The sequence below is a fragment of the Solanum stenotomum genome, chromosome 6, assembly GCF_019186545.1.
Source record: "Solanum stenotomum isolate F172 chromosome 6, ASM1918654v1, whole genome shotgun sequence".
NCBI classification, from domain to species: Eukaryota; Viridiplantae; Streptophyta; class Magnoliopsida; order Solanales; family Solanaceae; genus Solanum; species Solanum stenotomum.
This window is the reverse complement of record NC_064287.1, coordinates 48,078,643-48,105,992: the sequence shown is the minus strand read 5'-3', so window position 1 is coordinate 48,105,992 and position 27,350 is coordinate 48,078,643. Positions and strand designations below refer to the sequence as shown.

Sequence of the window (27,350 nt, the reverse complement as noted above, 5' to 3'; positions counted from 1 at the left end):
TAATACATTAATATATGAAGTGTTTTGATTTCAGAGCCCCACTTTTGACTTTTAGCATGATCACTTACTAACATCCATGCAAAAATGTATATAATATAAGATTCAATAATAATAATAATAATATCTTATGTTATATACAAAAAACAAGTTGGAATTTAATAATTTAAAGGGCTTTTGTATAGTTAAGCGCAGGACCAGGAAAATGGTTTGGCTTTATTGTTTTGTACATAAGCACCGACTGACAGATACAACTACACCATGTTACCTTAATGTCACATTTGACACTTCATTTTCCCTTCATTTAATTCTTTTCTAAAGCCTTTTCTCCACACATCTTTTTGATATTTGTGATGTGTGGATCGTTTTTTGTATTTCGATTAATTTTATGAGGTTATTCTTTAATTGTGTATATATATTAAGTATTTTGTAGTATGTGAATTGTTCGTGTATGATTAATTTTATGAGGTTATTTTTCAGTTGTATATGTATAGAGTATTTTATATTGTGTGAAACGTTTAAATGTATTTCGATTAATTTTATGAGGTTATTTTCTAGTTGTATGTGTATAGAGTATTTTTGCCTTTTAAGGCTTGAATATATAAGGAAAAATGACTACGAAATTTTGTCATTATTGTATTTTGAATTTGAGACCTTATGCCCTCTTTATTCGGTACTAGATCACATTCGTAGGTGCTCTATCAAATATTTTTACTAGAAATATGCGTATTTTCGAATGAATTGAATTGAAATGTGTTTGTTAAAACACAATAGAATTCATCGAAATATGTTATCTTCTTTCTTTTTTAGTTTGTTCAATAAAGAATGATATCTTTATGTATTTAATATTTAGAGCTTGTTTGAATTGATTGCTTATAAGTCAAAAATTTGTCTGTCTAAATATGTTCTTACTTTGACTTCAAATTTTTTATTTTATTTTTAATGAGATGAATTATATTCACAAATTTTTTATAGCTTTCCAAAAGTTCTCAATTTTCACTAAAGTTCAATCAAACACCTTCGTATGATTGTGACGAAAAGAATATTATTGTTTAGCTAATGTGATAAAAACAAAAGTAATTTGTACGACTCTTTTAATTCAGGAACAAATTATCCAAAAAATTAAATCTCAAAATTATTATCTCACCATATCATTACGATCTCAAAATAACTTATCCCAAAATAAGATATTCCAATTAAACATGAGATATTACATGTTATGTATACTCAATAATAGTTCATGAAAATTATACTCTTTTCACTTCTCTCTATCTCACTCTCTGCACATTCTTTTCTACCAAATGTGATGAAGTTATATGGAATCCTTGTCACAAAAATTGTACAACTAGACTAGCTATAGACAAACACATCTGTACTCCATTATTTAATCTCATCATTTAAAATCACTTTTCTCTATGTATCATTACTCACTCTATTATAGATTCTTGAATTATTTCATTCCACACTACTCTTTAATCACTTCAAAAAAACAAAAAAAGTGCTCACTCTTTTGTGAGCTCAAAAGATTTTTTTGGGATTTTGAGTCTTTTAGCTATGAAGGGTTTCTTGTTTCTTGGTTTGTTTTTGTTTTTTCTAGTTCCATTTTCATCATCTCAGTTAGTTCCTGCAGAAAGTAGAATCCTTTTTCAAATTCAACAGTTTCTTGAAAATCCACCTGTTCTTCAAGAATGGAATAAATGGACAAATTTTTGTTTTCTCCCACAATCTCCTTCTCTTGTTATCACTTGTTCTGGTAATCATATAACTGAGTTAACAATTGTTGGTAACAAAAAATCCCCTTTTGAGTCTTTAAAATCCTCTTCTCCACAAGCCCTTTCTGGGAAATTTTCAATTGATTCATTTTTCACTGTTGTTACTAAGCTTTCTAGTTTAAAAAAGTTGTCTTTAGTTTCTCTTGGTTTGTGGGGTTCATTGCCTGCTAAGATTAGTAGGCTACATTCACTTGAGGTACTTAATATAACTTCAAATTTCATTCTTGGTGAGATTCCATCATCTATAGTGAATTTCAAGAACCTGAAATCTCTTGTTTTGGCTAGAAATTTGTTTAATGGAAGTGTACCAGATCTGAAAGGGTTAAAAATACTTGAAGAGTTGGATTTGAGTGGTAATAATTTAGGACCAAAGTTTCCATCTTTAGGTGATAACAACAACAATCTTGTTTCACTGAATTTGAGTAACAATCTCTTTAGATCAGAAATACCTAATGGACTCAACAAGTTTACTCATTTGCAAAATCTTGATTTGTCTTCTAACAAACTTGTTGGTCCATTGCCTTCTTTCCTGTTTTCACTTCCAGCAATCCAGTCTATTAGTATTGCTAAGAATCAGCTTAGTGGTGCCCTTCCAGGAAGTGTGTCTTGTAGCAACAATCTGAAATTTGTCGATTTTTCGAGTAATTTATTGATGGGAAAGTTGCCTGCTTGCCTTGGATCAAGTTCAAGAAACAGGACAGTGATTAATGTTTGGAATTGTTTGTCAAGTACTAGTACTAAGTCTCAACATCCACATACATTTTGTGAGAAACAAGCTATAGCTGTTAAGCCCCCTCCAAGAACTAGTGATGAGAAGGAACAATCCACAGTTAAGCTTGGTGTTGTCTTAGGACTCATTGCTGGAATTGTTGTAGTTGTGGGTGCAGTTGGTTTCCTGATCTTTTTCATTGTCAAGAAAGTTGTGAGAAATAGAGATCAAGGATATAAAAATGACAGCTTTGCTTTTGAGAAGAATTCAACCCTTTCCAAAACTGCTGATGGAGGTAAATTTCCTTAATGATTAGGGTCTATCGGAAACAGTCTCTTTACCTCTCAAGGTAGAGGTAAGGTCTGTGTACACTCCCCCACTAGACCCCACACTGTGCATGTTGAATCTTGAATAGTGATAGGGGTCTATTGGAAACAACCTCTCTACCTCCTGAGGTAGGGGTAAGGTCTGTGTACACTCTATCCTCTCTAGACCCCACTTGTGGAATTACGCGGGGTTTGTTGTTGAATCTTGAATAGTGATAGTGCATCATTATGACAATTTATTGATAACTTGATGTAATCAGGAAATGCAAGGAGGACAATGAGGATGGTATCATTAGGACTTCCACCATATCATGTTTTCACTTTAGAGGAAATGGAAGAAGCAACAAACAGTTTTGATCCAACTAATCTGGTTGGAGAAGGTTCCCAGGGTCAGGTAAATATGTTGATTCATTATAAATAGCAAAAAAAATGATATTTATTACTATGTCCTGTCCATATTATTCGTCATTTGGGACGCCGAACAATTCCAATCTAGTCAAATACATAATCTACATGAGTATACGAGTCCGTAGATACTCATATTGCTATACTTCTAGTCTAGACCCAAAAAGTCACCCTATAAGTCAACCCGAACAACACTTTGACATTTTAGAAAAACTAAAGATAGTAATATGGATATGCTTTTCATAAATCTTGGTGAATACAAACTTGTGTTTTGAACATTGGGATTGATGTTATTATTAATGACAGCTATATAGAGGTTGGCTTAGAGATGGATCAGTGGTCCTAGTGAAATGTCTGAAACTGAAGCAGAAGCATTCACCTCAAATTCTGCAGCAGCACATGGAGATGATATCAAAGCTAAGGCATCGACATTTAGTCAGTGTACTTGGACACTGTGTTGTTACTTACCAAGATCATCCAAATACAGTTAGCACTGTATTTATTGTGCTTGAAAACGTCGTCAATGGATCACTAAAGGATCATCTTAGTGGTAAGCTATTACGAGTTGATTTCTGTCATGGCCACTCAACTAATAGTTATTACCTCAGAAGTCTGAGATAATGACACTATTAGTTGAGTTACTATCTAATAGTCATTACTTTCTTCAGTCGGAATGATGAAGGACTGAATTTTATATTCCGGGATTCGTTCTTTGGCAGATTGGAGGAAAAGGGATGTATTGAAATGGCCACAAAGAATGGGAATAACGATGGGCATTGCAAAAGGAATTCAGTATTTGCACACTGGAGGAGTCACTGGAAATGATATAAAGCTTGAGAATGTTTTGTTGGATGAAACTCTTACTGCTAGAATAAGCAGCTACAATATATCGTTGCCACCTAAGGTAATCCTAGTAAATCACAACCGACAACACGTAAATCTTGGAGAAAATCTTGTTTTTAACCATTTAAAACATTCGCAGGTTGGTTCGGAAAGTCCTCTTGCTGGACCAGACCATTTTACCAGGTATTATTCTGCAGCTACATTCACCTTACTTTCTCTGTTTCGTGCTATCATTTCTGAATTGTCTGCTAATATAAACTTCATATTCAGCGCGAAAGAAGCAGAAAAGGAAGACATTTATCAGTTGGGAGTTATTCTACTAGAAGTTATTATTGGTAGACCAATCAACTCTCGAAGCGAAGCAGAAGACCTTAAGCTTCAGGTATCAATAACAATATCCTAATAACTCTCAAACGATAGAAATATATCATATCGTCACTCAACTAATAGTAATTATTTCAGAAAGTCACCTTTCTTCTTGATTCAGATGTTCTTCTGAAATAATAACGATTAGTTGAGTTTCTCAACTCTAGAAATAAGAGATACACGATAAAGAATTAGAAGAATGCACACGAATACAAATGCCTTACGTGATATGTAACATCGCCACATTTTACACATTGCATAAGAGCCTAGTCTATTACACAATCTATCTAACTACCTTAAACAAAACTGTTTTTTATGATATGTGTAGGTGGAAACTGCCTTAGCGGAATCACCATCAAAGCTACGAGATTTAACAGATCCTTGTATACGAGGTACATTTGCATATGACTCATTGAAAACGACAGTCCAGATAGCAATAAACTGCCTTGAAAAAGAACCAAGCAGGCGGCCATCAGTCGAAGATGTTCTCTGGCATATGCAATACTCAATTCAGGTTCAAGAAGGAACAACCAACAGTGGAAACCTCAGTGGGAACCAAAGTGGGAAACTCAGTGGAAAAATAAGTGGAAATCTTAATAATAAGTTTTACTGATAATTGAGATCTGTCATTATATTGTTATATCTTGTTGTTTAGTCATTTGTATGCATCCATCTTGTATAGCAAAGTTCAGTAGCTTACTGAATAAATGTTTTTGCTTTCTACATCACAAAAATGTACCCAAGTTTACAATACAAAGCAATTTTCATGTCGCGAAAAACTTATCAACACCCGGTGTTTACATCAACTCAATGAGACATAAAGTGTATCTTCATGTGCTTTGTTATCGCTGAGTGTAATCACCCCAACAACTTCATCATCAATGATTTTCAAAATAACTAGCTGAAGATATAATTATAAGTAAACAACAATGCAGTCTCTATGGTCTATGATATGATTCAATATCGTATCAGAGCAGGCAAAACCTCCCGGTTCATGTCTCACCACCAGAAATTTCCATGTGCTTGGCCTATTAGGCCTTTACACAGGGTTATGTTGAGGATATAATTAAGTAAAAACTAAAAGTATTGTCTCTCCATCAACTTACTTAAACTTTTAGATGAAATGCTCACAACATATCTTTGTTGACTTAAAAGGGTACTTTATACCATTTTCAGCAGCCACGCCTGCCACGGTGGCTGCAGCAACAGCAGATTATCTGCTGTTGCATTCATCGTTGGTGCTCCAAGAGCACCGACATCAATTACCAATTCCAGCCACAACAGCTGAATTGGCTGATCAGGCTGCTGCTTCTATCTCTGCATTCTCCAGCACCCAAAGAACAATAGCAGAGTAGTTAAGTATTCCCAAGTATCTTTCTCTCCAGCCATTACTTTGTCGACACTACTAAAAAATCACTATTTTCTCCAAGAAATTTCTCATTGATATTTTGATTGAATCGGTGAGAAAAGAGTAATGTTCTCGTACAAAAAAAACTAGAAAGTTTATCACTATTTCATTGAGAATCTATTTCCCACCATGCATATTCCCAGTGAACTGATTTGGTGGAAATGAGTGGAAAAACATGTTCTATAACACAAATTTCTCACTAATTCACCGTGGAAAAAATCTATTACTACTACTCATCATTAGTACTTCATTCGTTTCATCTTATGTTGAACTTGATTGATTAGGCGCAGCTAAGAGCAACATGGGAAGTTTTAAAGTTCAATTTTTTCCAAATATAGAAAAAGACACTTTTTATAACGTACTAAAAAGAAAATAGTGTCGTATAAATGCAACTATTAAGGATTCCTATAAGAAATGATCATGGTTGATAAAGAAATCTCTTTCGCGAAAAAATTATATTGTACAAATAAAATAAAAACAAAAATATTCTTGTACACATATACATTGTTGATTTCCTTTAATATAAAAGAAGATTCTACTTTAATGTACAAAAAGTAGTCCAAAATTCATTTTAGGTCACATGATCAAATCCTAAGTGTGACACTTTTGCATTTTTTTGAATCCATTCGTCATCAAAATTTCTGACTCCGCCACTGTACTCGTTGATCATATTTTGATTGTTCTTGGAAGTAATAAAAGGCTGATTAGAATAACATGGCCTCCCTAGATATGAAGAAGGTCCAATTTCACTTTTGAAATTATTACACAATGTAGAGTAGGAATTGAAGGATGATGAAGAATAATTAGTACTTGATGAGTTTGTAGTGAAATCAAGAGTAATTGTGGGGTGTGATTGAGATGTGGAAATTGAAGTTTTTGGCAAGTGAAAAGTTGGTGCATTATTATGTGTGGCTAATAATAAGTTATTATTGGTAAAGTTGAATTTTCCATGAAGATTTTGATCAATATTTGGTAAAAATTGTTGTGATGTTGATGATGTTGAGGTGCATCTTAACATAGAGGCTGCTGCGGAGGTTGTAGAAGCCATGGCGGTTGCGGAAAATGGAAGGGGGTGATTATGTGTTCCTTCGTATGTGGTGGTCAAAATGGACATGTCTTTAGAACATCTTTGAACCTATCATGAATCACAAAACATGAAAAAAAAAAAAAAATCAAAAATATGCGTTTTATCTGTTTGGACGTGAATTTCACTTAAAAAAATCACTGAAATTTTGTGATTGGAATGAAATAAAAAAGTTATGTAGTTTGAAAAACTTCTCAATATCCAAACTTTAAATTCTTTATTTCAAGTTGGAAGTTTAAAATATGAACCAATTTGATAACCAAAGACCAAAACAAATCATTTTTTTAAAAAATAAAATAATTGTATGGACAATTTCATGATTATACACCACTTACTAATGGAAAATTTATATATGCTGACGGTATAAAAGAAAATTAATTATTAAGAAAAAGTTATCGTACTTTTCTACTAATTCTTTTTCTTATTATTATTACGTAGAGGACGGGAAAATGATGGAGGGAATTACAAGGTTAATCAAAAATCAAATGCTCATCAATAACGTAAAAGTTCAAGTATATAGCTAACCAACTAATCGAGCTACTAACTAGTAGTACCTGTTTTCTGACTGGGCATGATGGGGAAACAGTGCAACGATAGTAAGCCCTAGGGCATGGATTCCCTTTAGCTATTTTTTGTCCATATTTTCTCCATTGACATCCATCATTCATCTGCATTTGCAAATTTATTATATCGAGGTATGTTTTAATATAAAGAAAATGATAATTTAGGTAGGGTAAATAGATCAATGAACAATTATAGCAAAATTCGTAAAAATATGATAGTTCAAATGTGGTTATGACAGTTAACCCTTGAACTTACCGTAGTAGTGCCACACACCGCTCTTATAGATACCCTAGCCTTCTTTTGAGGAATTTGCTGCAAAAAATCTTCATCGCAATAATCCATTTTTGATGGAGGATAATTTTGTACCGATACTGATCGTTCATTATTTATATTCTCCTTCTTTAATTCCTCAAAACTATTTTCTTGAGTGAATTTACAATCTAATCCAAGCTCAAGTCCATCAAATAATAATTTACCATGCTTTTTATTACTTTTATTTTGATCATCATATAATAACTCCTTCTTGATCAACTCTCTTGAAGTACTTCTACTTCTCCCTAAGCTCAAAGAAACAAGTTCCACTAGTTCTTTTTCTTCATGAATATTATTACTTGTTGCAATAATATTATTCTTTGAATTTTTTTGAGTTAATATGCCTTGAAAATGCATTTGCAAAGATTTATAATCCTTCATCATTTTAGATAGCATCCTCTTTAGCCTTTCATTTTCTTCTTTGGCTTCATATATCTCACACTTTGTTGAATTTAACTTATCTTCATCCTGATCACAATAAAAACATGTACACAAGTTATAGGCATTGCATTGTACTCGGGAGTCGGGACTCGAGAGTCAAACTTCTAATTTTGATCGTAAAATAATACAATAAGTCATAAAAATTGACAATAAGACATATATATTTAAAAAAATCATGATCAAGGAAAAACTCATTTGACTTTTGAAATCTGAAAGATGTCACATAAATTGGGACGATTATACACCTGATTCTACTTGTAGGTTAAGCAAGAGTTAAATCTCAGTTTTTGATCATAATAACAGAACCATTAAACCACTTACTTATAATATCCGGTCGCAAATTAAAGTCTTTAATTAGTTCATAAAATTCTTAATTAATTAAGATGAATTGTTGATCAAAGATCTTAACCCCCCCCCCCCCCCCCCCCNCCCCCCCCCCCCACAAAATTGGTTGCGATTAATTATTTGAGCTTTTTTTTAAAACCAAATTTGTAATGAATTAATCTTGTAATTTATGCATAGCAACAAAAGAAGAAACATAAAAACGATTATAATGAAAATTAATTTCAAAGAAAATATAGCTATTATAATGAACTATTATAGAGAGATTTAACTGTATAAAAATGATTATTCATATAACAAGAACTAAAACACGAAAATTTTTATGAAAAATAAAGATCTTTATAATAAAATTTCAATATATTTTTACCTTCTTGGTAGAATCCATTGCTCTATCTTTCCTTAGCATGGTTTAATCTTCTTCTTTTTTAAGCATCTGCAAGATTTTCTTCTCTTTGGACAAGTCTTCTTATAGGACATGAGCCACTATAATTTTTTTTAAATTATAAAAAGGGTAGATGAAAAAATATATATAAAAGTCTAAAATTAGAGTTGTTAACATTGACATGTTACACATGACCCTCTATAAATAATATGTCAACTAGTCAACTAACCTTAATTTTCAACTCTTTTCTTTATCATCCATGCAAATTAATTCAAATGGAAAATTGATTTTTTTAAATTCTAACTTCCAACGCTTTGGATAGGGACAAGACAAATTTTTTATTTGCCGCCATTTCGGAGCGGAGTTAGAAGGTTATATATAGTTTTATCAAATTTTAAGTTATTTTAGTTTAAATTTTGTAATCGTATAAGAAATTCACTAAGTATGTTCTACCAAACATAAATTCAAAACTGAAAAATCCTCATATTGTATCCCTCCTTTAGAAGAGGATCGAGCATTAGAGCAACAGTAAAATTATCTTCGTGTTATCATCAAAGATTCGTACCAGAGAAACAACCACTAGTGGTCACTATGATCATGGCCATTAGGGCATGATCCTTCTTTACACCCTACTAGTGCAGAATGTTTTATGCATCGAATTCTCTTTTTCATTTTTACTAGTTTAAAATTTAAAACTTATAAAATTCAAATTTTAGCTTCGTTTTTTTTCCTCTCCACCATCCTAAGGTTGTTTTGAACAACCACTCTTAATGGAAAAATTCACACACAAATCGACGTTACTCCAACGACCTCTTATTAATTTCCGTCAAAATCAACTACCCCCTCTTCTTGACTACATGCATGGCGTCTCTTAAAAGTCATTTTTTTTCCATATAAATAGCATTAAAATTTTATTTTTTTTTGTCTCAATTTATGTGCTACAATTTGACGTGACATAAGTTTAAGAAAAAAAGGAAAGACTCTTGAAATTTACGATTTAAAATACACTTCTCGACCATTTGTATGACTATCTATAAGATATTTCATTAATGTAAAAGAAGAATTTTGAAATTAAATTGTTTCCAACTATAGAAAGCTAACATTCTTTTTAGAACAGACTAAAAAGAAAAATATGTCACATAAATTGAGATAGATAAAGTAATTAGCGTCTTTTCGTGTTTGGTAAGCTATCTTTTTAAGCTAACAAGTCAGGTTATCTTTCACTCCTGAAATGAGCCTTTTGGCGACTCTTGAACAATAATAGGTAGATCAAAAATTTATATAGTCGTTACGTGCTTGTTTTGTGCACTGACATAGCAGAATTCGAATTTCTTAGCTCAGATGAGTCACTCTTGACTTTATAAACATATACTATATGGTTAGTAAATATAATTTTTCGGATATATTAGCAAATCGAATAGTATTTTGATAAAATTTTTGAGTATTGAATATCTGAATAATAATGTTGAGTGCTACTTGGAGCAAATAATAATATGGAATTAGAAGTTAGAATATTAGTCGTAAAGAAAATAATTTTCGTGCAAGTGAGATTAGTCATTTGTTTCCTATTGGTGGAAAATATTTTCCTTACATAACATTTACATAATCAAATCTCAGAAAATGACTTTATCATGAAAAAATATTAATTCCTAAAAAAACTACTACTATTATCATAATTATTCATACCAAAACCAAACACACCATTAGCTGGAAGATTAAGATTCTCTCTTCTATTTTTTTGGTTTTTGACCACGTTGAAGTTCCGATTAAAAATTCAGATCGCGCATTTGAAATATTCTTAAAAGGTTCAAATGCCACGTATGTGCATGACATATGGACTATTATGAAAATCGAAGTCCTAAAACTAGGTCGTTGAAAACTTAGTAAATAAATTTCTCCCTTCTATACCTTTCACATAACAAAAAAATTAATATTTTAAAAATATATTTGTTATAATTTCTAACCTAATGTAGTGCTTGATATATGATACGAGGTTGATAAATTCTACATTTTGTCAAAAAAGAAGAAGAAAAAACTAGGTCTTTATTGTTTGTGTTTATCTTTATGTTGTTTATGTTTATCTCTTGACTCTTGTCTTTTAAGATTAGGTTATTATTTGGATATATATATATACTTTAATAGACTAGTAGTTTGATTTATACACTTTGACTAAAAAAAAAGTTTGATTTATACACAATTACACATCTTTTAAGTAATGTACAAAGAAAATCGATAAATCGCAGCAAATTGATAATCCAAGTTAAGTTAGAAAAGAAAAATCGACTTTTGATTTAGTTTGATTTGATTGAATGTTAGTAAAAAAAATAAATCAATCATAATTGATTTGGTTTGATTTTTATTTTTTTTAAAAGTCAATCAAGCCTAATCAATTTATAATTTTTTTATGTAATTCATGAATTTTGTTAAACCTTTTTATAGTTATTTTATCTTCTGAGTAACGTATTATTTCAAATTTGGACTTAGAATTTTGAATGATCGAATAAGTTTTATAGCTCATAGGTTCATATTATTAACCTAAATAAATATTAATGCTAGCAAAAAGAAATAACTTATAGTTGTATTATTTTCTTAATTAAGAAATACTTTAGATAGTTATGTTAATTACTAGGATTAAAGAAATATTACTATATCATATAATTTAATAAAATATAATGTAATATATAACGAACAATATGTAACAATCATTCAAAGAGAGACTAAAAAATCATTAAGATACGTAGATTAGGTAGAATTTGTTTGGATTAGTAATTAAATAAATCAGTGGGCGTTTAATATTAATCAGAGTGGGTTAACAGATGCTGATTTAGTAAAACAAAAATATTGTTATATTTAATCAACATGACTTTTTCTTAATTATATTATTGAGACCTAAGAATGTTTATTTAAGATCTTATTCAAAGATTTTTTTTTCAATTAAATATTAATCCCCTACTTTTATTGCATATTATTACGTAGGTTCTTTGCACATATTAGTGTACTTTTATTGTAAGTCACGACTAATTATGACTAAAAGAGTGTTACAAATGTTAGGGTTTTGCCCTGATTTTCTTACCTTATTTGGAGTTTATTTTTTCCTAAAAGAAAAGACAAAACATTACCATAAATATTTTTACTTTTCATGAAAGAAAAATATAATTTTCTTCCATATTTGGTTTATTCTTTTCAATATGGAAAAAAATTGGAGATCTATAAATTGAAGATCCCAATTCTCATAATAGCATAACACAAGAGCATCCACAATGTAGTTGTTTAGAGAATTTTGTTTATGGAGAGATTTTCTCCTAACATATTTTAATGTTTTTATTAGTTTTTAATATGTAGGCCAGTTGGCCAAATTCATAAAATAATATTTTGATTTTAGTATAAGTTTTTGTTATCTGATTTATCAACCATATGATATGCAATTGTAAACTTCCGCATGACCCCTAATCACCTTCATAACCCAACAACTAAACATGAAAAATTCATATATTTAGTATTATTTTTGGAATCATCAATTAGTAAAGGTAAAAAGTTTGATATCTGAATTAATTTTTAAGTTATTTTTTTAAAATTTCAAATTCTTTAAAGGATGTCCGATATATGCATTTAGGCTACAGATTTATGCCAAAAAGTCTCATATTAAGAAATAAAACGCTCTTTAATAGAGGCGATTGACTCTATACACAAGACTCGAACATGAAACCTAAATCTTCGAAGTTCTATTTGATTTATTATTATATACATATTTTTTGAAATATATATACCTGTGTAATTATATACTACCTCCGTTCACTTATAATTGTCATAGTTTCCTTTTTAAGAGTCAAACTATAATAACTTTGACTAATATTTGACGATGTATTTTTTCATCATATTGATATGCAAAAAATTGGAATTTATAATACTTTTCGTATAGTTTTTGAATATCTAAATTTTTTGTTTAAAATATCAAATTAATGTAATTTAATTTAAATTTGAAAATTAATCAGATTGACTTTTAAAAAACGCAACATGACTAAAAGTGAAGGGAGTATAATTTTAGTTTTAAAAAGAGAATTTGATTCATGAAGATTTTAATCAATAAATCAATTGAGGGGTCGGTGTAAATTGCAATAACAATTTGCACATATAAAATTAAATTTTAATTAGCAATTTGCACTCATCTTATTCGTTCTCATGGATCCAACTATTAATTAAAAAAAAAAGTAAAAGTTGTTTCATATTTTTATTTACTTAGGTGGGCAAGTAAACCTAAATGATTAATTTTAATCCGTTATACTATAAAGTCTAACTTTTTCCTAATTGAAAAAAGATAAAAATTATAACATATGACGACTTGAAGTGTGATGGTCAATGAGTTAGTAGATCCTACACTATATTTCAACTAATTGTAGTATTACAAGTAAGCTATTTGTATAATTAATCTTTAATTTCAACTAAATCACACTTCTAATTTTTTTAATTACATCTAATAGAAACCATGATGCTTGAGTGATACAATAACATATGCAGTGGAATCTGAGATGGTGTGTATGCAGATTTTATATCTTGTGCGTATAGAAATGTTATTTTCAGTAGATTTTCGGTTTAGTTAAAATAAATTAAAAGAGGTAACGAAATACAATAATAAATAAGTTAAGATAAAAATACTGGAGATAATGTTTGAGTGACGTGACTAAGGAAACAAAAGAAAACATATATATATTTTTCACTTTAAAAAATAATTATTGAGCTCATAATGTAAAGTAGTTGTAGAACGTGAAGTATGCAAATCATTTTCTCATTTTTTGACTTTCATCCCAAGGTTAAAAAGTTGGTGTCTTTCATCATCAATTATTATTGTATAATATAATATATATTTTCTGTTATTGGAGGTTTAATATAGAGATTTAAAGAAGTTTATTACATATGACAAAAGATATGACAAAAAATGATAAGTACTATTTCATCATTAATCTAACATATCGAAATAAAATCTCTCTGAATATGAAATCGTTTTTATTAATAATATACTACCTTTCTATATGCACTAATCTTTGACTTATTCTTGAAAAAAGAGAAGTGAGAAAAAAAAAATATTCTTCATCTAAAAAAATATGGGCGTTTAAAAATGAGAGTGAATAAAATATCTCCGATGTCAAAAAAAATAAATCGCAAGACACAAATAATGTCTTACCAAGCAACAATAATATTTTTTTACTGAAGTTATGGCCTTGACAAGGGAAACAAAGTGAACAATATGCACATAAAAGGATAATAAAAGAGCCAAATACATTCACAAAAACTAGACTGATTTCACATTCAACAGAAATCAGGATAATCAGTTAATGAGTTTCTACTGCAATGTGGACTACATAATAAACACAACTAACAGCAAATCAGCATTACAAGAAGAGAGTTAATACTACTATCGCCGATTAGAACTCCTTGTCAAATCATTGGAGGGTGCAAGTGAATGATGGTTCATACAAAATGTCGATCCAGGGGCTAAAGGAACATCTTGCCCCTGCAATCGTAGTACAGGCAATGTGCTTGTAGCTTCACCAGAACTATCGATTCCATTCAAGTTCAGCACCTGATCTTGGATTAGCAGTGTTTGAGCGACTGGTATCTTCAGGCTTGAAGGAATTTACGGCAGTGTGCCAACCTAAAAGGTATGGCATAACAAACTGCATAAATTCAGCAGAAAACATGTTAGAAGAGGTAACACTGAGTAGAAACCAAGAAGAGAATAAGCATCAACCAGAAAGAACCACTGTGAAATGACAACACCAACAACAATCTCAAAGAACTGTTGTTAGCAAAGATTTATATGGCCTGATTTATACGTGACGCCTTGTAGCTTCGTTCTAAGATGATTTAACTTGTAGTATAACATGAGGCACTTTTAAAAAAAAAGATTCAGCTTCCACTGCATATTTTTGTTTCAAAATGCAAGAAAGTAACAGGAGAAACCTCGTCGACTCAAATTCAAGGTTTTCACAACAAAGCACAAGGTGCACTGCGATGGATTCTAGCCACTGGCAAGGTCCAGGGGTGGCTAAAAAAGCAAGCAATTTCCTAAAATAGGAAGATTCTAAGTGACTCAACTAGGAAAGCCAAGTTAAGCTTTCACAAGTTGCCTCTGATCTCATTTCTTTATCCTTTCTCATCCATGTCAACATCAAACTATGGGGCTATCAATACTTATGGTCTAAACTTAACGTCTACTCCTGATTAGGGAATTTGAACGAATATTAAGGGAACTGAACCTATACACTGCATAAACAGCTAGTTATATGTGCGCACGAACTTTGGCAAAATTCACTCTTTAGCATTAATGGTATACACACGGGTGAGAAAACAAACGAAGACTATACATCAAGAAAGAAAACTAGAAACCAGCTTCAGCTTACATTGAATGCTGAGACAAGAACTGCAAACTCTGCCTTTGTAACCGGAATGTAAATGTTCTCGTCCAAATTAATAAGCTTGTTCTGAACACCTGCATTCATTTAGGATGGAAGGCAAACAAGTCATGTTCTACAGTTCAAAAATAAATGTCCAATTTTCACTGTAATAGAGTGAAGGAAGAAGGTAATTACTGAGATTAAAGAAGTGGCCAGAACCATCTGGAAGTGGCTCAACCTTCAACACTTTCCTGACTCTACCTTCATCACTGTAAAGCACACATAAAATGCCTTCTTAGAACTTAAACTGATGATAATACATATTAATTCCCCACTGATAGGATCCTATCAATTAAATATATTGATCTCAAAGAAGGTAATAAAATAGTGTATGTTTAGCCTACAAATACATTAAGATCAACAAATATAACCAGGACGGTCTATAGATGGTAACTGGAGCTAATTGCCAAACAGTGGGTACTAGGTTTTATGACCACGCAAAATGATGTAGGTTTACCTTCTTCCTTTGTTTGGATCATGGAAAAACTCACATGAATCTTTTGCCCCAAGGCTGATAATAGATCCAATTTCAGTCACTGACAGTGAGAAGACCTGAAAACACGCAAATACTGAGAAAGGCACTTCAAAATCAACATAAGGAGAGCAGAAATCATGGCCTGATTACATGGCACACACACTGTGTTAGCTAAAAGTGTCAAGTGCACACCTACCACAAAACTACTACATGTCTACTATCTAATTTATTTTAACAAAGCTTATTCTCACCGCAATTCATGGATAAGAGAAGCACATAGAAAATGTATTCAGCAGTGGGTCAAAGAGAGAAATTAAGGTAATGATTACCTGTTTTCTACTCCAATCATATTGTCGAACACCAGCAGCAGGTGCAAATTGAAGCATCACCATACCCTCTTTTGACAGCTTGAAGGCCCCTGACTGCTCCATAATTTAGAACCGCCAAAGCAGCATTAAATTACAATTTCCTCAATGACTAATACAGATTAAACAGAAGAGCAACAACCAACACACATGAGGAAGCATACATCTAAAGGTGAGAACTCTGGCGACCGAGGCTCCACAGTGAGAGCTGCCTTCCCTTTGTATATTGAGTATCCAACAAAAACCTTAGGTGTAGATGCCCCTAAAAACCAAGGACATTTTTAGTTCTACCACAACATGAAATGAAAATAACAAAATTGACCAGACAAAGCAATTATTTAGATCAAATATACCAAGACTGTTCTTATTTGTGTTCTAAGAACAATATACTAGAAACTAGAAAGACAAAAACACAAGGTAGCAGGGAGACAAAAAAATTTCAATTTTTATTTGTTGATGATGACTAGTATTGAGAAACTAAAAAGTACTCCTTTTCCTTTTCCATTACAAACACTTCATAAAAACACATCCACAAGACCTTACAGGCAGAGCATATCAAACCATTCACATTTCACAGTGGGTTCAACCAGAGCTACTGTTTTCCATTTGGATTATGTATACATATGACCGATAAAATTATACATATAAATAGATTGCAGTCAGTCTGCACCCATTACAAACCACAGTAAATCAAACAAAAATTCACTATTTTGAGTTGAACATATGAAGCAATTAGGGAAAAATTAGCAACACCACTTCACATTGCAGGAAAAGCCATTTAAACCTCTAGCACCCAAAACCAATCCACAGTAATAGCTACAGTTTTTTGCTTATATAAATAGGAAGATAAAATGGGAAATACTAAGAATATGCAAAACTTAACAGAGTTTACCATGTGGCTGTTGTTGCTGCTGTTGGGGTTCAAAATAATCAGAATGGCGACATGTTAAAGAAAGATTTCTAGGCAAAGCTGCTTTGTGGGTCAAACCAGAAAAGCTTTTCGGTGTGTTGGAACTTAAAGGAGCAAAAATGGTATTAATGGAAGAGGAAAAAGAGAGATAAGAGGTTTTAGTAGGGTTTTGGAGGTTAAGGCTAAAACCTGAAGTAGGTGAAGGAGAAAGAGAGAAATTGGACATGGCTTCAAGAGATTTTTGGCAAAAGGGGTAACAAAGATTCAATCTTTTTACAAGAATTTTGCTGAACCAAGAATGGAATTTGGAAAGGCTTCTTCTTGGAGCAAGCTCTCAAGAGTTTTCTATTGGATACCCCTAGTGTTTAAACAGACACTTTGAGGAGAAGTGTGTTAATAGAAATGAAACTAAATTAAACTTCCAATTGGATTTACTTACAGGAAAAAGGATAAATATACCTTGAACTATCGTAAATGGTATGCAGATATTTTCCGTCATACTTTTGGGACATTGATGTTTCTGCTGTCTAAAACATAGAGCATATATACCCTTTATACTAACGGATATACACGTGGCATAATCTTATTCATTGACCCGACATTTATTAAATATCAGTTCGATGGATAAAATCGTGTCATGTGTCCCTATTTAGTCTTTCGTTAGAGTGAAGGGCATATATGCTCTAGTTTTTGAACGGCAGGGGCACAAATGTCCTCAAAATATGACGGAGGGTATCTACATACCATTTACGATAGTTCGGGGGTATATTTGTCTTTTTTCCCTTACTTATATAACAAATAATTTAGATGTGTTTGTTGGGAAAGAAAATATTTTTCATGAAAAATGCATTGTTCAAAAATACGTAGTGAAGTTTATCTAAATCATGTGATCAACATTGATAAATGGACGAATTGGTTAAATATAAATGAGTTGAATAGATGTCAACATAAAATAGGTAATAATTACATTCACATATATAGATAAAAATAAATAGAGTAAAATACGGATCGATACATATCTATCATATTTTTATGAGTAAATGATACTGTATTTTAAAATTTAATGTTACATGTAGAACTCGAGTGCTTTAATAATTGACTTGCAAGAATTATTTCACATTATTATTTATTTGCATTACATATGAAGTCAAAATACAATCCACCACCACCCGATCAAAAAATCCATCATGAAATTGAAAGTCGAGTCTCAAACTCACTTCCATCAAAATATTTAACAAATTTCAGTTGCTAAATTTAACAATTTCACAAACCATTTCAAAAAAGACTACAATATAACATTAACAATAGATATATTCGAAGTTTCAAACTTCACCTCAAATTAAAGTTGCACAAAAAATAATCATAAATCACAAAAATTGCACCACTAAACGTGAGTTCATGTTAAATCCTGTTTATTAAATATTTGAGATCACTAAATCAACCATCAGAGTTTATTAAATATTTGATCGAGACCAAAAAAGGTCACTTAAGCAAATTTAGAGGATCAGAAGTACATAAAAATATACTTAATAGACTACTTTGAACCAATCTCAAATATAAAGGACCATTTTTGTAATTTTCCCACATTATCCACACACAAAAAATAAAAAAAATGAGACCAAAAGCATAGGATAAAACAATAAAATTTTGCTGTCTTCTCTTCATCCACATAACTCCTTAAAAAACATCAAAAAAAAAAATCTCCATTTTAAGTTACTCCTTTGCTCTTTCAATTTCAAGAAAATCCTATGTACAATGTCAACAACAATATGGTCATCAATGTTGCCTCAATGGAGATATTGTAACAAGAATTTGCATTATTGGATATTACCACCTTCAAAAACTAAGCTTAGCTTCTTTTATTTACCCATTTTACCTTCTTTCACTAATAATGATGGTTCTGTATCACCCATCAAACAAAATCAGGTATTGAGATTTTTTCCCCTTTTTTTCTTCTTTTTTTAAATTAAAGTCACAAAATTATTTTTTGTCACACTAAAAAGGATGACATTATAGCTACAAGATTGTAACTTTACTTAGTGTCAGTATAAATCACTAATGTGTAGTGAGTAAACTTTAGTAACTTTACTTAATTGTGACTAATGTTCATTGAATAGTGAGTTAAGTTCAACAAATTTTAGTTGTGACTTTAGTGTTAGTCGGAAATAACTTTTCTACCTCAGATAAGGTTAGCGTACATTCTATCCTTTCCAGATACCACCAGTGGAATTACAGCGGGTATATATATATATATTGTTGTTGTTGTTAGGGGCTTATTTGATAGCTAGTAAAGAGGTAACTTATTTATGTATTAATATTTACATAAGTTATACAATGTTTGGTAGATAGTTATTTATGTATAAAATTATTATGTTTTGTAATTTAGAAACTTGTATAACTAATGTTAGTATAACTAATACTTGCATTACTAATAGTTGCATAATTCTAACCAGTTACCAGACACGACCCCCTTAGTGTTAGCAGTAAAGTTTAACTGTTATATTGAATAAAATTAAATTATTTTAATGGCATTTGTGACTTTAACATTATAGTATATAGTTAAATGACCTAAGTGATATTAACCTGTTATTTCTTGGAACACATTCTCATAAGAGGGCTTACATTTAACTTCTTGTATTGATAGGCTATGTATGACCCTTCAGAGGAGCTTTTTGGACTTGCTGCTGATTTACAGCCAAGGTTTTAGCTTTGTTCTTTTGTTTCTGTTTAATTGCTTGTATTAAATCATGGGCTATATTATGTTGTTGCAGTAGAGTTTCTATTTGTGTTCTCTGTTAAGTTTTTAGAGTTTGTTAATGACCTTATGTTTTCTTTCTTATTGTTGTAATTAGAGGTGTACAAAACCGAACCAAACCGCAAACCGAGTCAAATCGAAAAAAAAACCCGACTAGTGGTTTGGTTTGACTTGGTTTGGTATTGGAAAAAAAAACCTGCTATATTTGGGTTGGTTTGGTTTTAACTAAAAAAAACCAACCCAAGACCAAACCAACCCGATATTATATATGTAATTTTAATATATTATTTCAAGTTTAAAACTTAGAATTCGGAATGGTCCAATAAAGATTATAGTTCATAGATGTTGATAATTATAATAAAACTTAAAAATCAAATTAATACTAATGCAAAAAGAAAATCAATTCAACACTAAGAATGACAATAATATTGAATATTTGTTCTTTAGTTTTACATTGGTTTAGACAATTAAAATACATAATCTAATTTTAATTTTCCTTAAATATTTAGTAATGTAACTAATACTTATTAAACTTATTTTAGCATGATTTAGTACTTTTAAATTATGATCATTTTCATTATGACTTTGCAATATTTATTTGATATGATGATTTCATTATTATTTTTTATTAAATATTTTAGTGTCATCAGTACTCATCTCATATTTTGTGTTATTTTCTTAAGAAATACCTTAGATAATTGTATTTTGGTTGGACTAAAGAAATATTTGGAGCACAAGTTAATTATATGTTTGTATGCAACGTTTACGAAAAAATCCAAAAATCTGAAAAAATCCAAGGTTTATTAGTTTGGTTTGATTTATAAATTTATAAATTCGACACAGTGGTTTGGTTTGGTATTTGAAAAATCCGAACCAACTCGAGGTTGAAAAACCCGAAAAAATCCGAATTTTATTAGTTGGGTTTGGTTTATAAATTTAAATTTTTTTACACAAACGGTTTGGTTTAATATTTGAAAAACCCGAACCAACCCGGTTATGTACACCCCTAGTTGTAATATAGTTTCCTTAAATCTATACTGGTAGTCGTAGTATTTCTCCTATAGTTTCTTGTCCTTTGATTTTTGTTACTGTCTATTGTCTCTTGTACTTTGATTATCACACTATTTTGTTGTAGTTACTGTTCCTTTTTTATCTTGAATGCTTTGCCATGATTTCTTCACTTCCGTTATTTCTTTTTCGATTTTCTTTGATATGCCTTTTCTTGAGCCGAGGGTCTATTGAAAACAACCTCTCTACCTCCCAAGGTAGGTTTGTGTACATGCTACCCTCCCCAAACGCCACTTGTGGGATTACACTAGGCATGTTATTGTTGTTGTTGTATTTTCCTTAAATCTATATTGTTATATTTCTGTAATTTTTCCTAACTAATGGTAATTCGTGTGCTGAATTATGATCACCTTCCTTTTTTTTTGAATGCGGAAATTTAATTTAGAGTGTTGAAGTTTGCTCCTTGAAACAACAATACTTTTTGTTCTTCTCTTGCTAATAAGACAGGGAAAACTACATAGACTGGATATTTTGATAATTGAAGAACAAACTATATACCCCATCCTCATGATAAGAATCCCCCTTTCGTGTATTTACTCGTAATTATCTCCTGAGCAAGTTAACTATCCATCTTTGATCTGTATTTTTATCATTTTCCAGGAAGGCCATATCTAGTGCATCGAGTCCGAGATCATGGTTTGGCCCAAATGGCCAGTATATAAGAGAATTGCCTTGTCCAAGCTGCAGAGGAAGAGGCTACACTCCATGTACTGAATGTGGAATAGAGAGATCCAACTTAGATTGTTCGTTGTGTAATGGAAAGGTAACTTCTTTTGTAGATCATGTTTATTGAGCTCTAAATTACCTGTATATACACTTGATATGTAAGTTGGAGTATCGTATAAGAGTTATGTCCTTAGTATAAGTTTTCATGTACGGCAGGGTATGATAACTTGTCATCAGTGTGGTGGTGATTGTGTCATTTGGGAAGAATCTATCGATGAACGGCCTTGGGAGAAAGCTCGATCAAGGTAATTTTTCCCGCCTCAAGTTTCAGTTAGATTCCAGTTTGCCAAAGCCATGTGTTCTCGTTGTAATATTATTACATCCGGCATGTACTTTTGCTCGATAATCAAGTTTTCGTCATTGTGCTACTCTCAATATATACCAACATGTTCACATCGCCACATTTGGCTTAAGTATGGCATTTGGTTTTATGTAGTTGAAGGAGTTAAAGTAACCTTTGTTTTATATTCTGCACTATACATCTTGTGTTATAATCATCCTTTCTTTCTATTTATAGTATAGAAGCAATGGTTCTCTGCAAATTTAGTTAATTTTGCTATATAAAAAATCTACATGATCCTTTTCAGTTCCCCTTTAAAAGTAAAGGAAGACGATGAAGTGGACGACTTAGACATAAAGCTTGACGCGAAAAGAAAAACCAAGCGTGTCTATCAATCTCCCAACACAGAAGTCAATTTGAAGATCAGCAGATCACTAAAAGTTAGTATTCATTTTTCTGTTAGCACCCTCTTCGATCAAAGTTTAGTCACTTGGTTTTCTTGTTTTGATGTTTCTATTTTACCACGATTGCTTGGACAATGTCGTGAACCTTTTATTTGGATGATCTTTGGTTCCTCATGCGAAATGTTAAACTTTTTTACCGATTTGCCATTTCTTGAATATAATCTTTTTTGTTTAGTTGGATGATTGCAGAGCCTAAATGCCAAGACTGGATTATTTAGTAAAAGGATGAAGATTATCCATGGTGATCCGATGCTTCATGCACAAAGAGTAGCTGCTATTAAGGTTGGACTTGTTAACTTCATATCTGAATGATTGACCTCTAGCTATGTGTAACTATAGCTTGATATGCATCGCTCTAATCCATAAGCTCATATTGCATTCACCTTCTTGCCATGATACTTGTTATGCAGAAAGCAAAGGGGACACCTGCCGCTAGGAAACGTGCCTCAGAATCCATGAAAAGTTACTTCCGCAATCCAGATAACCGCCGCAAGAGAAGCATATCCATGAAAGGTCTATAAAGTTTTTGTTCATGTCACACTTAAATTAATGATGTTTTTGCTTTCTTCTTTGGATATATCATAGCTGTAACGAAAATGTCAAGTGCCACTCCTTGAATGCTTCTTTAAGGATCTTGAACTGTCACTCTAAAGAAAATGATTGGTGTATACCATTTTATAATGACTCCATACAATTGGGCTACCTGACTAGCATCATTAGCACAAATGTACAACACAACAAACTATACGTGCAAGCTAGATTACGTTCTTCGTGAGCTACATCATGGTCTCTATGCTTGTCTATATACAGCACGTAAAACGAGAAGGTATAGAGAAAAAGAGAGAAAAAAACAATGGAAAGATTTTACTCTTGTTTCCTTTCATTTACTAGTCACAATAAGTTGAGTTCACCATTTGGCTTGCTGCACATAATTCTTGATATTCTGGCGCAACATCTTACTGTCATTTTCTAATTGCAGGGGTGAAATTTTACTGTAGACATTGTGGACAGGAAGGGCATAGGAGTAACTACTGTCCAGAAATTCGAGACAATATGGATAGACATTATAGATGTGGATTATGTGGAACAAAGGGTCATAACAGAAGAACCTGCTTAAAGTTGAGCTTAATTGTACCGAAAAAGACAGTTAAGGTTAATCATCATTGCAGCAAGTGTCAAAGAAGTGGACATAATAGAAGGACATGCCACCAAAAGAATGAATTCGACACTAAAGTTGTTGCAACAATCAAGACCCGAGTAAAGAGAACTTATAGCTGCAGCGTGTGCTTAGGAAAAGGACACAATGCCAGGACATGTCTTCATAAAAACAACTCCAAAAGCAGATAGTTCTTTGTAAGGAAATCCCTGATGTTTCGACTTTGTTCACATATCTCGTTTAATCCAATATTCTGGTTTTTCTTCTTCTGTGCTTGTACATGTGATCGATCTCCCATTCAATTCTGATATTTCTTCGTTTTAACTGTTTGTTCGATTGAAAACTTTGGATCAATTTGCTCTAAGGTTATGGAAAAATCTATCTTGAATATAAAACTGTTACAAATATCATGAGTATTTGTTGCATGAAAACATGTACTCCCTCCGTTTCAATCTGTGTCTATGTTTAAGACCATTAGATTAATGAGCATTTTGTTACATTCTAAGTATCTTTAGATGATTCAAAAGACTTCTTTACTTTCATGAACTCGGTGCTAAGTCAAAGATAAACAAATTGAAATGGAGGGAGTACTAAGTAATAGAATAGGTTGTATTACAATTAATTTCACTCTTGGGGAGACATGTAGCCTATATTGAAATTCAAAGAGGGAAATTTACATTTATTAGAAATCATAAATCAAAACTTCTGTTACAAAAAAATAAACTTGAGCTCTTGAGAACCCACTTTTTTCCTTTTCTTCCCCCTCCTCACTGTTTCCTCTATAGAGTAAACCAGCCAGGAAGAAGAAATAAAGCAAAAGTCGAAAAAAACAGAGAAAACAGATAGATGTCTTAGCCATTTTCTTCTTCTCTTACCGTAAAAAAACCCCCAAAAAAAATGTTCGGCTCCATGTCAACCCCAAAAATGAAATGTACAATATGTTTTATGTATTATAATTGTTATTATCATGTACATATAAATTGCCTAGCATGCTTTTCCGATCTTGCACTGGATTACACCAGCCTTGCGAGTGAGTCTGCCTACAAATTTAGCAGGCTCAAACTGGATTGTGGTATGTTCTGTGAATGGAGTGCTCTTGATTTCTGGTCCAGACTCCCTAAAGAAGGCTCCGTTCTTGAACAAATCACCCTCGGATCTCCATTGCCAGTTTCTCCACAAAGCTTCTGGGGCGCCATTCCGGTTTGTCACCTTCATTTTAGCATACTTTATGTTAGTAATTGACAATGCAATAAGGCGAGAATGATGTTTTAAGTGTGTTTATGTTGGCCTTATGCTACAATCTAATATAACATATCAAGAACTGTGATTGAACAAGAAAGTTAGGTGATCTCGTCACATATATGTGGTATCTGTGCTGATTGGAGGTAACAGGTATTTGGTGAAATAGTCTAGGTGGGTGCAAGTTGACCCACGGACGCCACTTCTATGAAAGAAAATGTGATTGAAATAAGAATGTTAAGTGATCTCGTCATATATGCTTAAGCCTTGGTAGACATATATATACTATCTGATATATGTGTTGATTGGAGGTAGTAGGTAGTTGGTGAAATAGTCGAGGTGGGTGCAAGCTGACCTCACGGACACTACTTTTATAAAAGAAAATGTGATTGGAATGTTAAGTAGATATACCTCTTTAGTGTTGGGATTGTCGGCAGCCTTGAAACGGTTACCCTGGCTAATGATGGTGGGGTTAGCTGTACCACCAATAGCATACATTTCCCATTTGGCGTAGTCGTTGTTGACAACATGGAAGAAACCCCACCTGCACCTTGGCATCCTCTGGATACATCCCTTTCCAAACCTATTGAATGCAACTGTAACTTGCATGATTTTATCTTGAGGGAAGGCATCGTTTGCTCCCAAAAGCATAACCTGAATAGTCATTTGTTGTTATTAGCTTAAACACATTGACAACTCCCTATTGAGGTCTGGCTTATGAACATAGCTGAAAATGTTGAGATGAGAAAAACTTACGTCGTTGTGATGGTTGAATTTGCAGTTAGAAATGGTGATAGCAGTGGAAGCCATGATAGCATCGACGAGTCCATCAGCACCCTTGGTTAAAGTACAATGATCTATCCAGATACGGTTAGCACCGAAAAGGGAAATAGCATCACCATCACTCACTGTCCTAAGACCAATATGTTTGACAGAATCTCTAATCATACCACCATCCTTAGAAAGGATGTGATGAACTCTAATGTTGTGGACAATAACATTGTGCACAAATTGTAAGGTAAGTCCAGCTCCATATGCAACATGAACAGAGACTCCTCTGCCATCAATTGTCTTATCATTGTTGATCATAAGTTCTTGTTTCAACTTGATAATCATCGACTTCTCGAAGATGATCCACAATGGCTCCTCTTGGATGACAGCGTGACGTAGGGTCCCAGGAACAGGTTCCTCCACGTTGTTATCCGATGGATCGGTTACAACATAGAATTTACCATCTTTACCACCAGTTGTACCATGACCAAATCCCCTAGCACAATCTGCTAGTGCCTTCCTGTTATTAGCCCAGTTTTTGTCACATCTCCAACATTTGTCAATTGGATTGTATGCCTTGCAACCATCAACACTTTTTTCATCACCTTCCTTATCATCCTTTTCAACCTTCTCATTCTTGTCCTCTTTATCTTCTTCCTTCAAATGCCTCCTTGTGCCATTGAGAATTGTTCTGCAACATTTACACAATAACTCATGTTAAAAATAGGATCTTTTGACAATCTATGCAGAGTGAACGCTCTATTCAACATACATCCCACAAGTGGGGTCTGGGAAGGGTAGAGTGAACGCTCTATTCAGCATACATCCCACAAGTGGGGTTTCGGAAGGGTAGAGTGAATACTCTATTCAATAATTCAAAATGTCCCTACATAATCGGAATGTATACTTTATGTATTATGATATTGACAATCCTCTCCTTATCAGGGATTGATTAGACACAAGATTCATTTCTTTACAATATTCTAACCTCGTGTCTTGAAAAAGATACATATATACATGATTTGAAATGTCAGATCGATATTTTAAAAGCACTTACTCTCCAACTTCTTTGTTAAAAATTTGAGTGACTGCCTCAGGATTTTCATTATAAGCAGCAAGAGAAGATTGGAGTGCTTCTTCAGCTCTTTTTTCCAAATAAGGATCAAAATCAGCAATATTGGCATATAATTTTGGGATTATAGAAGCAAAACATAAAAGGGAAAACAGAAAAATAACTGAATTATTAAAACTAATAGAGGCCATTATTTTTGGTAGCAGAAATATTTTTAAATTTTTTTTTTCTTTTTTGGTTTTTGTTTGTCTTTTTTTCTGCTACCACCTGCAGCCTTGGGGGGAAATCCCAAGATTTGGTAGTTTTTATTTTATTAACTGCAGGTGAATTCCCAGAGCTTGGGAATAAAATGATACTAAATAAACACATATATAACACTAATTTTTGCGGGAAAAAAGGATGTCCAAATAATAATTTGAGGTTGTAATTGACTGTTTTTACTAACTAACTTTTGAATTATTATTTTGAAAAAAAAAAAAAACAAGTCAAAGGATGTTAATAAAATGGGAAACAATAAAAGCGGATCTATGTTATTGTTCTAACGAAATAATAAAAGAAATTTATAATTATAATAAACATATGTTTTTCGGCGATTCTTTTGTATTTATAAATGTATTGGTTTTGTTCACGGTAAAATTTGTGAAAAGTCAATTTTATCATCCGTTA

The 27,350-nt window shown here is 32.2% G+C and overlaps 4 protein-coding genes and 1 pseudogene across 4 annotated transcripts; 2 read left to right on the top strand and 3 right to left on the bottom strand.

Moving 5' to 3' along the window:
- The first annotated feature begins 1,351 nt into the window (after nt 1–1,351).
- LOC125868292 (probable LRR receptor-like serine/threonine-protein kinase At1g14390) lies at nt 1,352–5,088 on the top strand. The gene is made up of 7 exons (XM_049548930.1): nt 1,352–2,773; nt 3,065–3,198; nt 3,516–3,759; nt 3,929–4,113; nt 4,192–4,235; nt 4,323–4,434; nt 4,747–5,088. Exons 1-7 carry the CDS (start codon nt 1,552–1,554, stop codon nt 5,029–5,031), a joined length of 2,226 nt encoding a protein of 741 aa, XP_049404887.1. The 5' UTR covers nt 1,352–1,551; the 3' UTR covers nt 5,032–5,088.
- Nucleotides 5,089–6,326: 1,238 nt separating this feature from the next.
- On the bottom strand, nt 6,327–9,058 carry LOC125868296 (WRKY transcription factor 72B-like; annotated as a pseudogene).
- A 5,068-nt stretch (nt 9,059–14,126) lies between these two features.
- On the bottom strand, nt 14,127–17,518 carry LOC125868298 (single-stranded DNA-binding protein WHY1, chloroplastic). Its single transcript, XM_049548939.1, has 7 exons — nt 17,136–17,518; nt 16,408–16,505; nt 16,208–16,300; nt 15,861–15,955; nt 15,539–15,612; nt 15,350–15,438; nt 14,127–14,623 (listed from the first exon to the last, which is right to left on the bottom strand). The coding sequence occupies exons 1-7, from the start codon at nt 17,377–17,379 to the stop codon at nt 14,504–14,506; spliced, it is 813 nt and encodes a 270-aa protein (XP_049404896.1). The 5' UTR covers nt 17,380–17,518; the 3' UTR covers nt 14,127–14,503.
- Nucleotides 17,519–18,810: 1,292 nt separating this feature from the next.
- Nucleotides 18,811–23,926, top strand: LOC125869065 (uncharacterized). The gene is made up of 8 exons (XM_049549627.1): nt 18,811–19,079; nt 19,798–19,853; nt 21,577–21,739; nt 21,859–21,947; nt 22,290–22,422; nt 22,636–22,728; nt 22,857–22,959; nt 23,426–23,926. The coding sequence occupies exons 1-8, from the start codon at nt 18,909–18,911 to the stop codon at nt 23,791–23,793; spliced, it is 1,176 nt and encodes a 391-aa protein (XP_049405584.1). The 5' UTR covers nt 18,811–18,908; the 3' UTR covers nt 23,794–23,926.
- A 264-nt stretch (nt 23,927–24,190) lies between these two features.
- LOC125868363 (pectate lyase-like) lies at nt 24,191–26,981 on the bottom strand. Its single transcript, XM_049549020.1, has 4 exons — nt 26,670–26,981; nt 25,598–26,303; nt 25,253–25,495; nt 24,191–24,811 (listed from the first exon to the last, which is right to left on the bottom strand). Exons 1-4 carry the CDS (start codon nt 26,873–26,875, stop codon nt 24,587–24,589), a joined length of 1,380 nt encoding a protein of 459 aa, XP_049404977.1. The 5' UTR covers nt 26,876–26,981; the 3' UTR covers nt 24,191–24,586.
- Nucleotides 26,982–27,350: the final 369 nt, after the last annotated feature.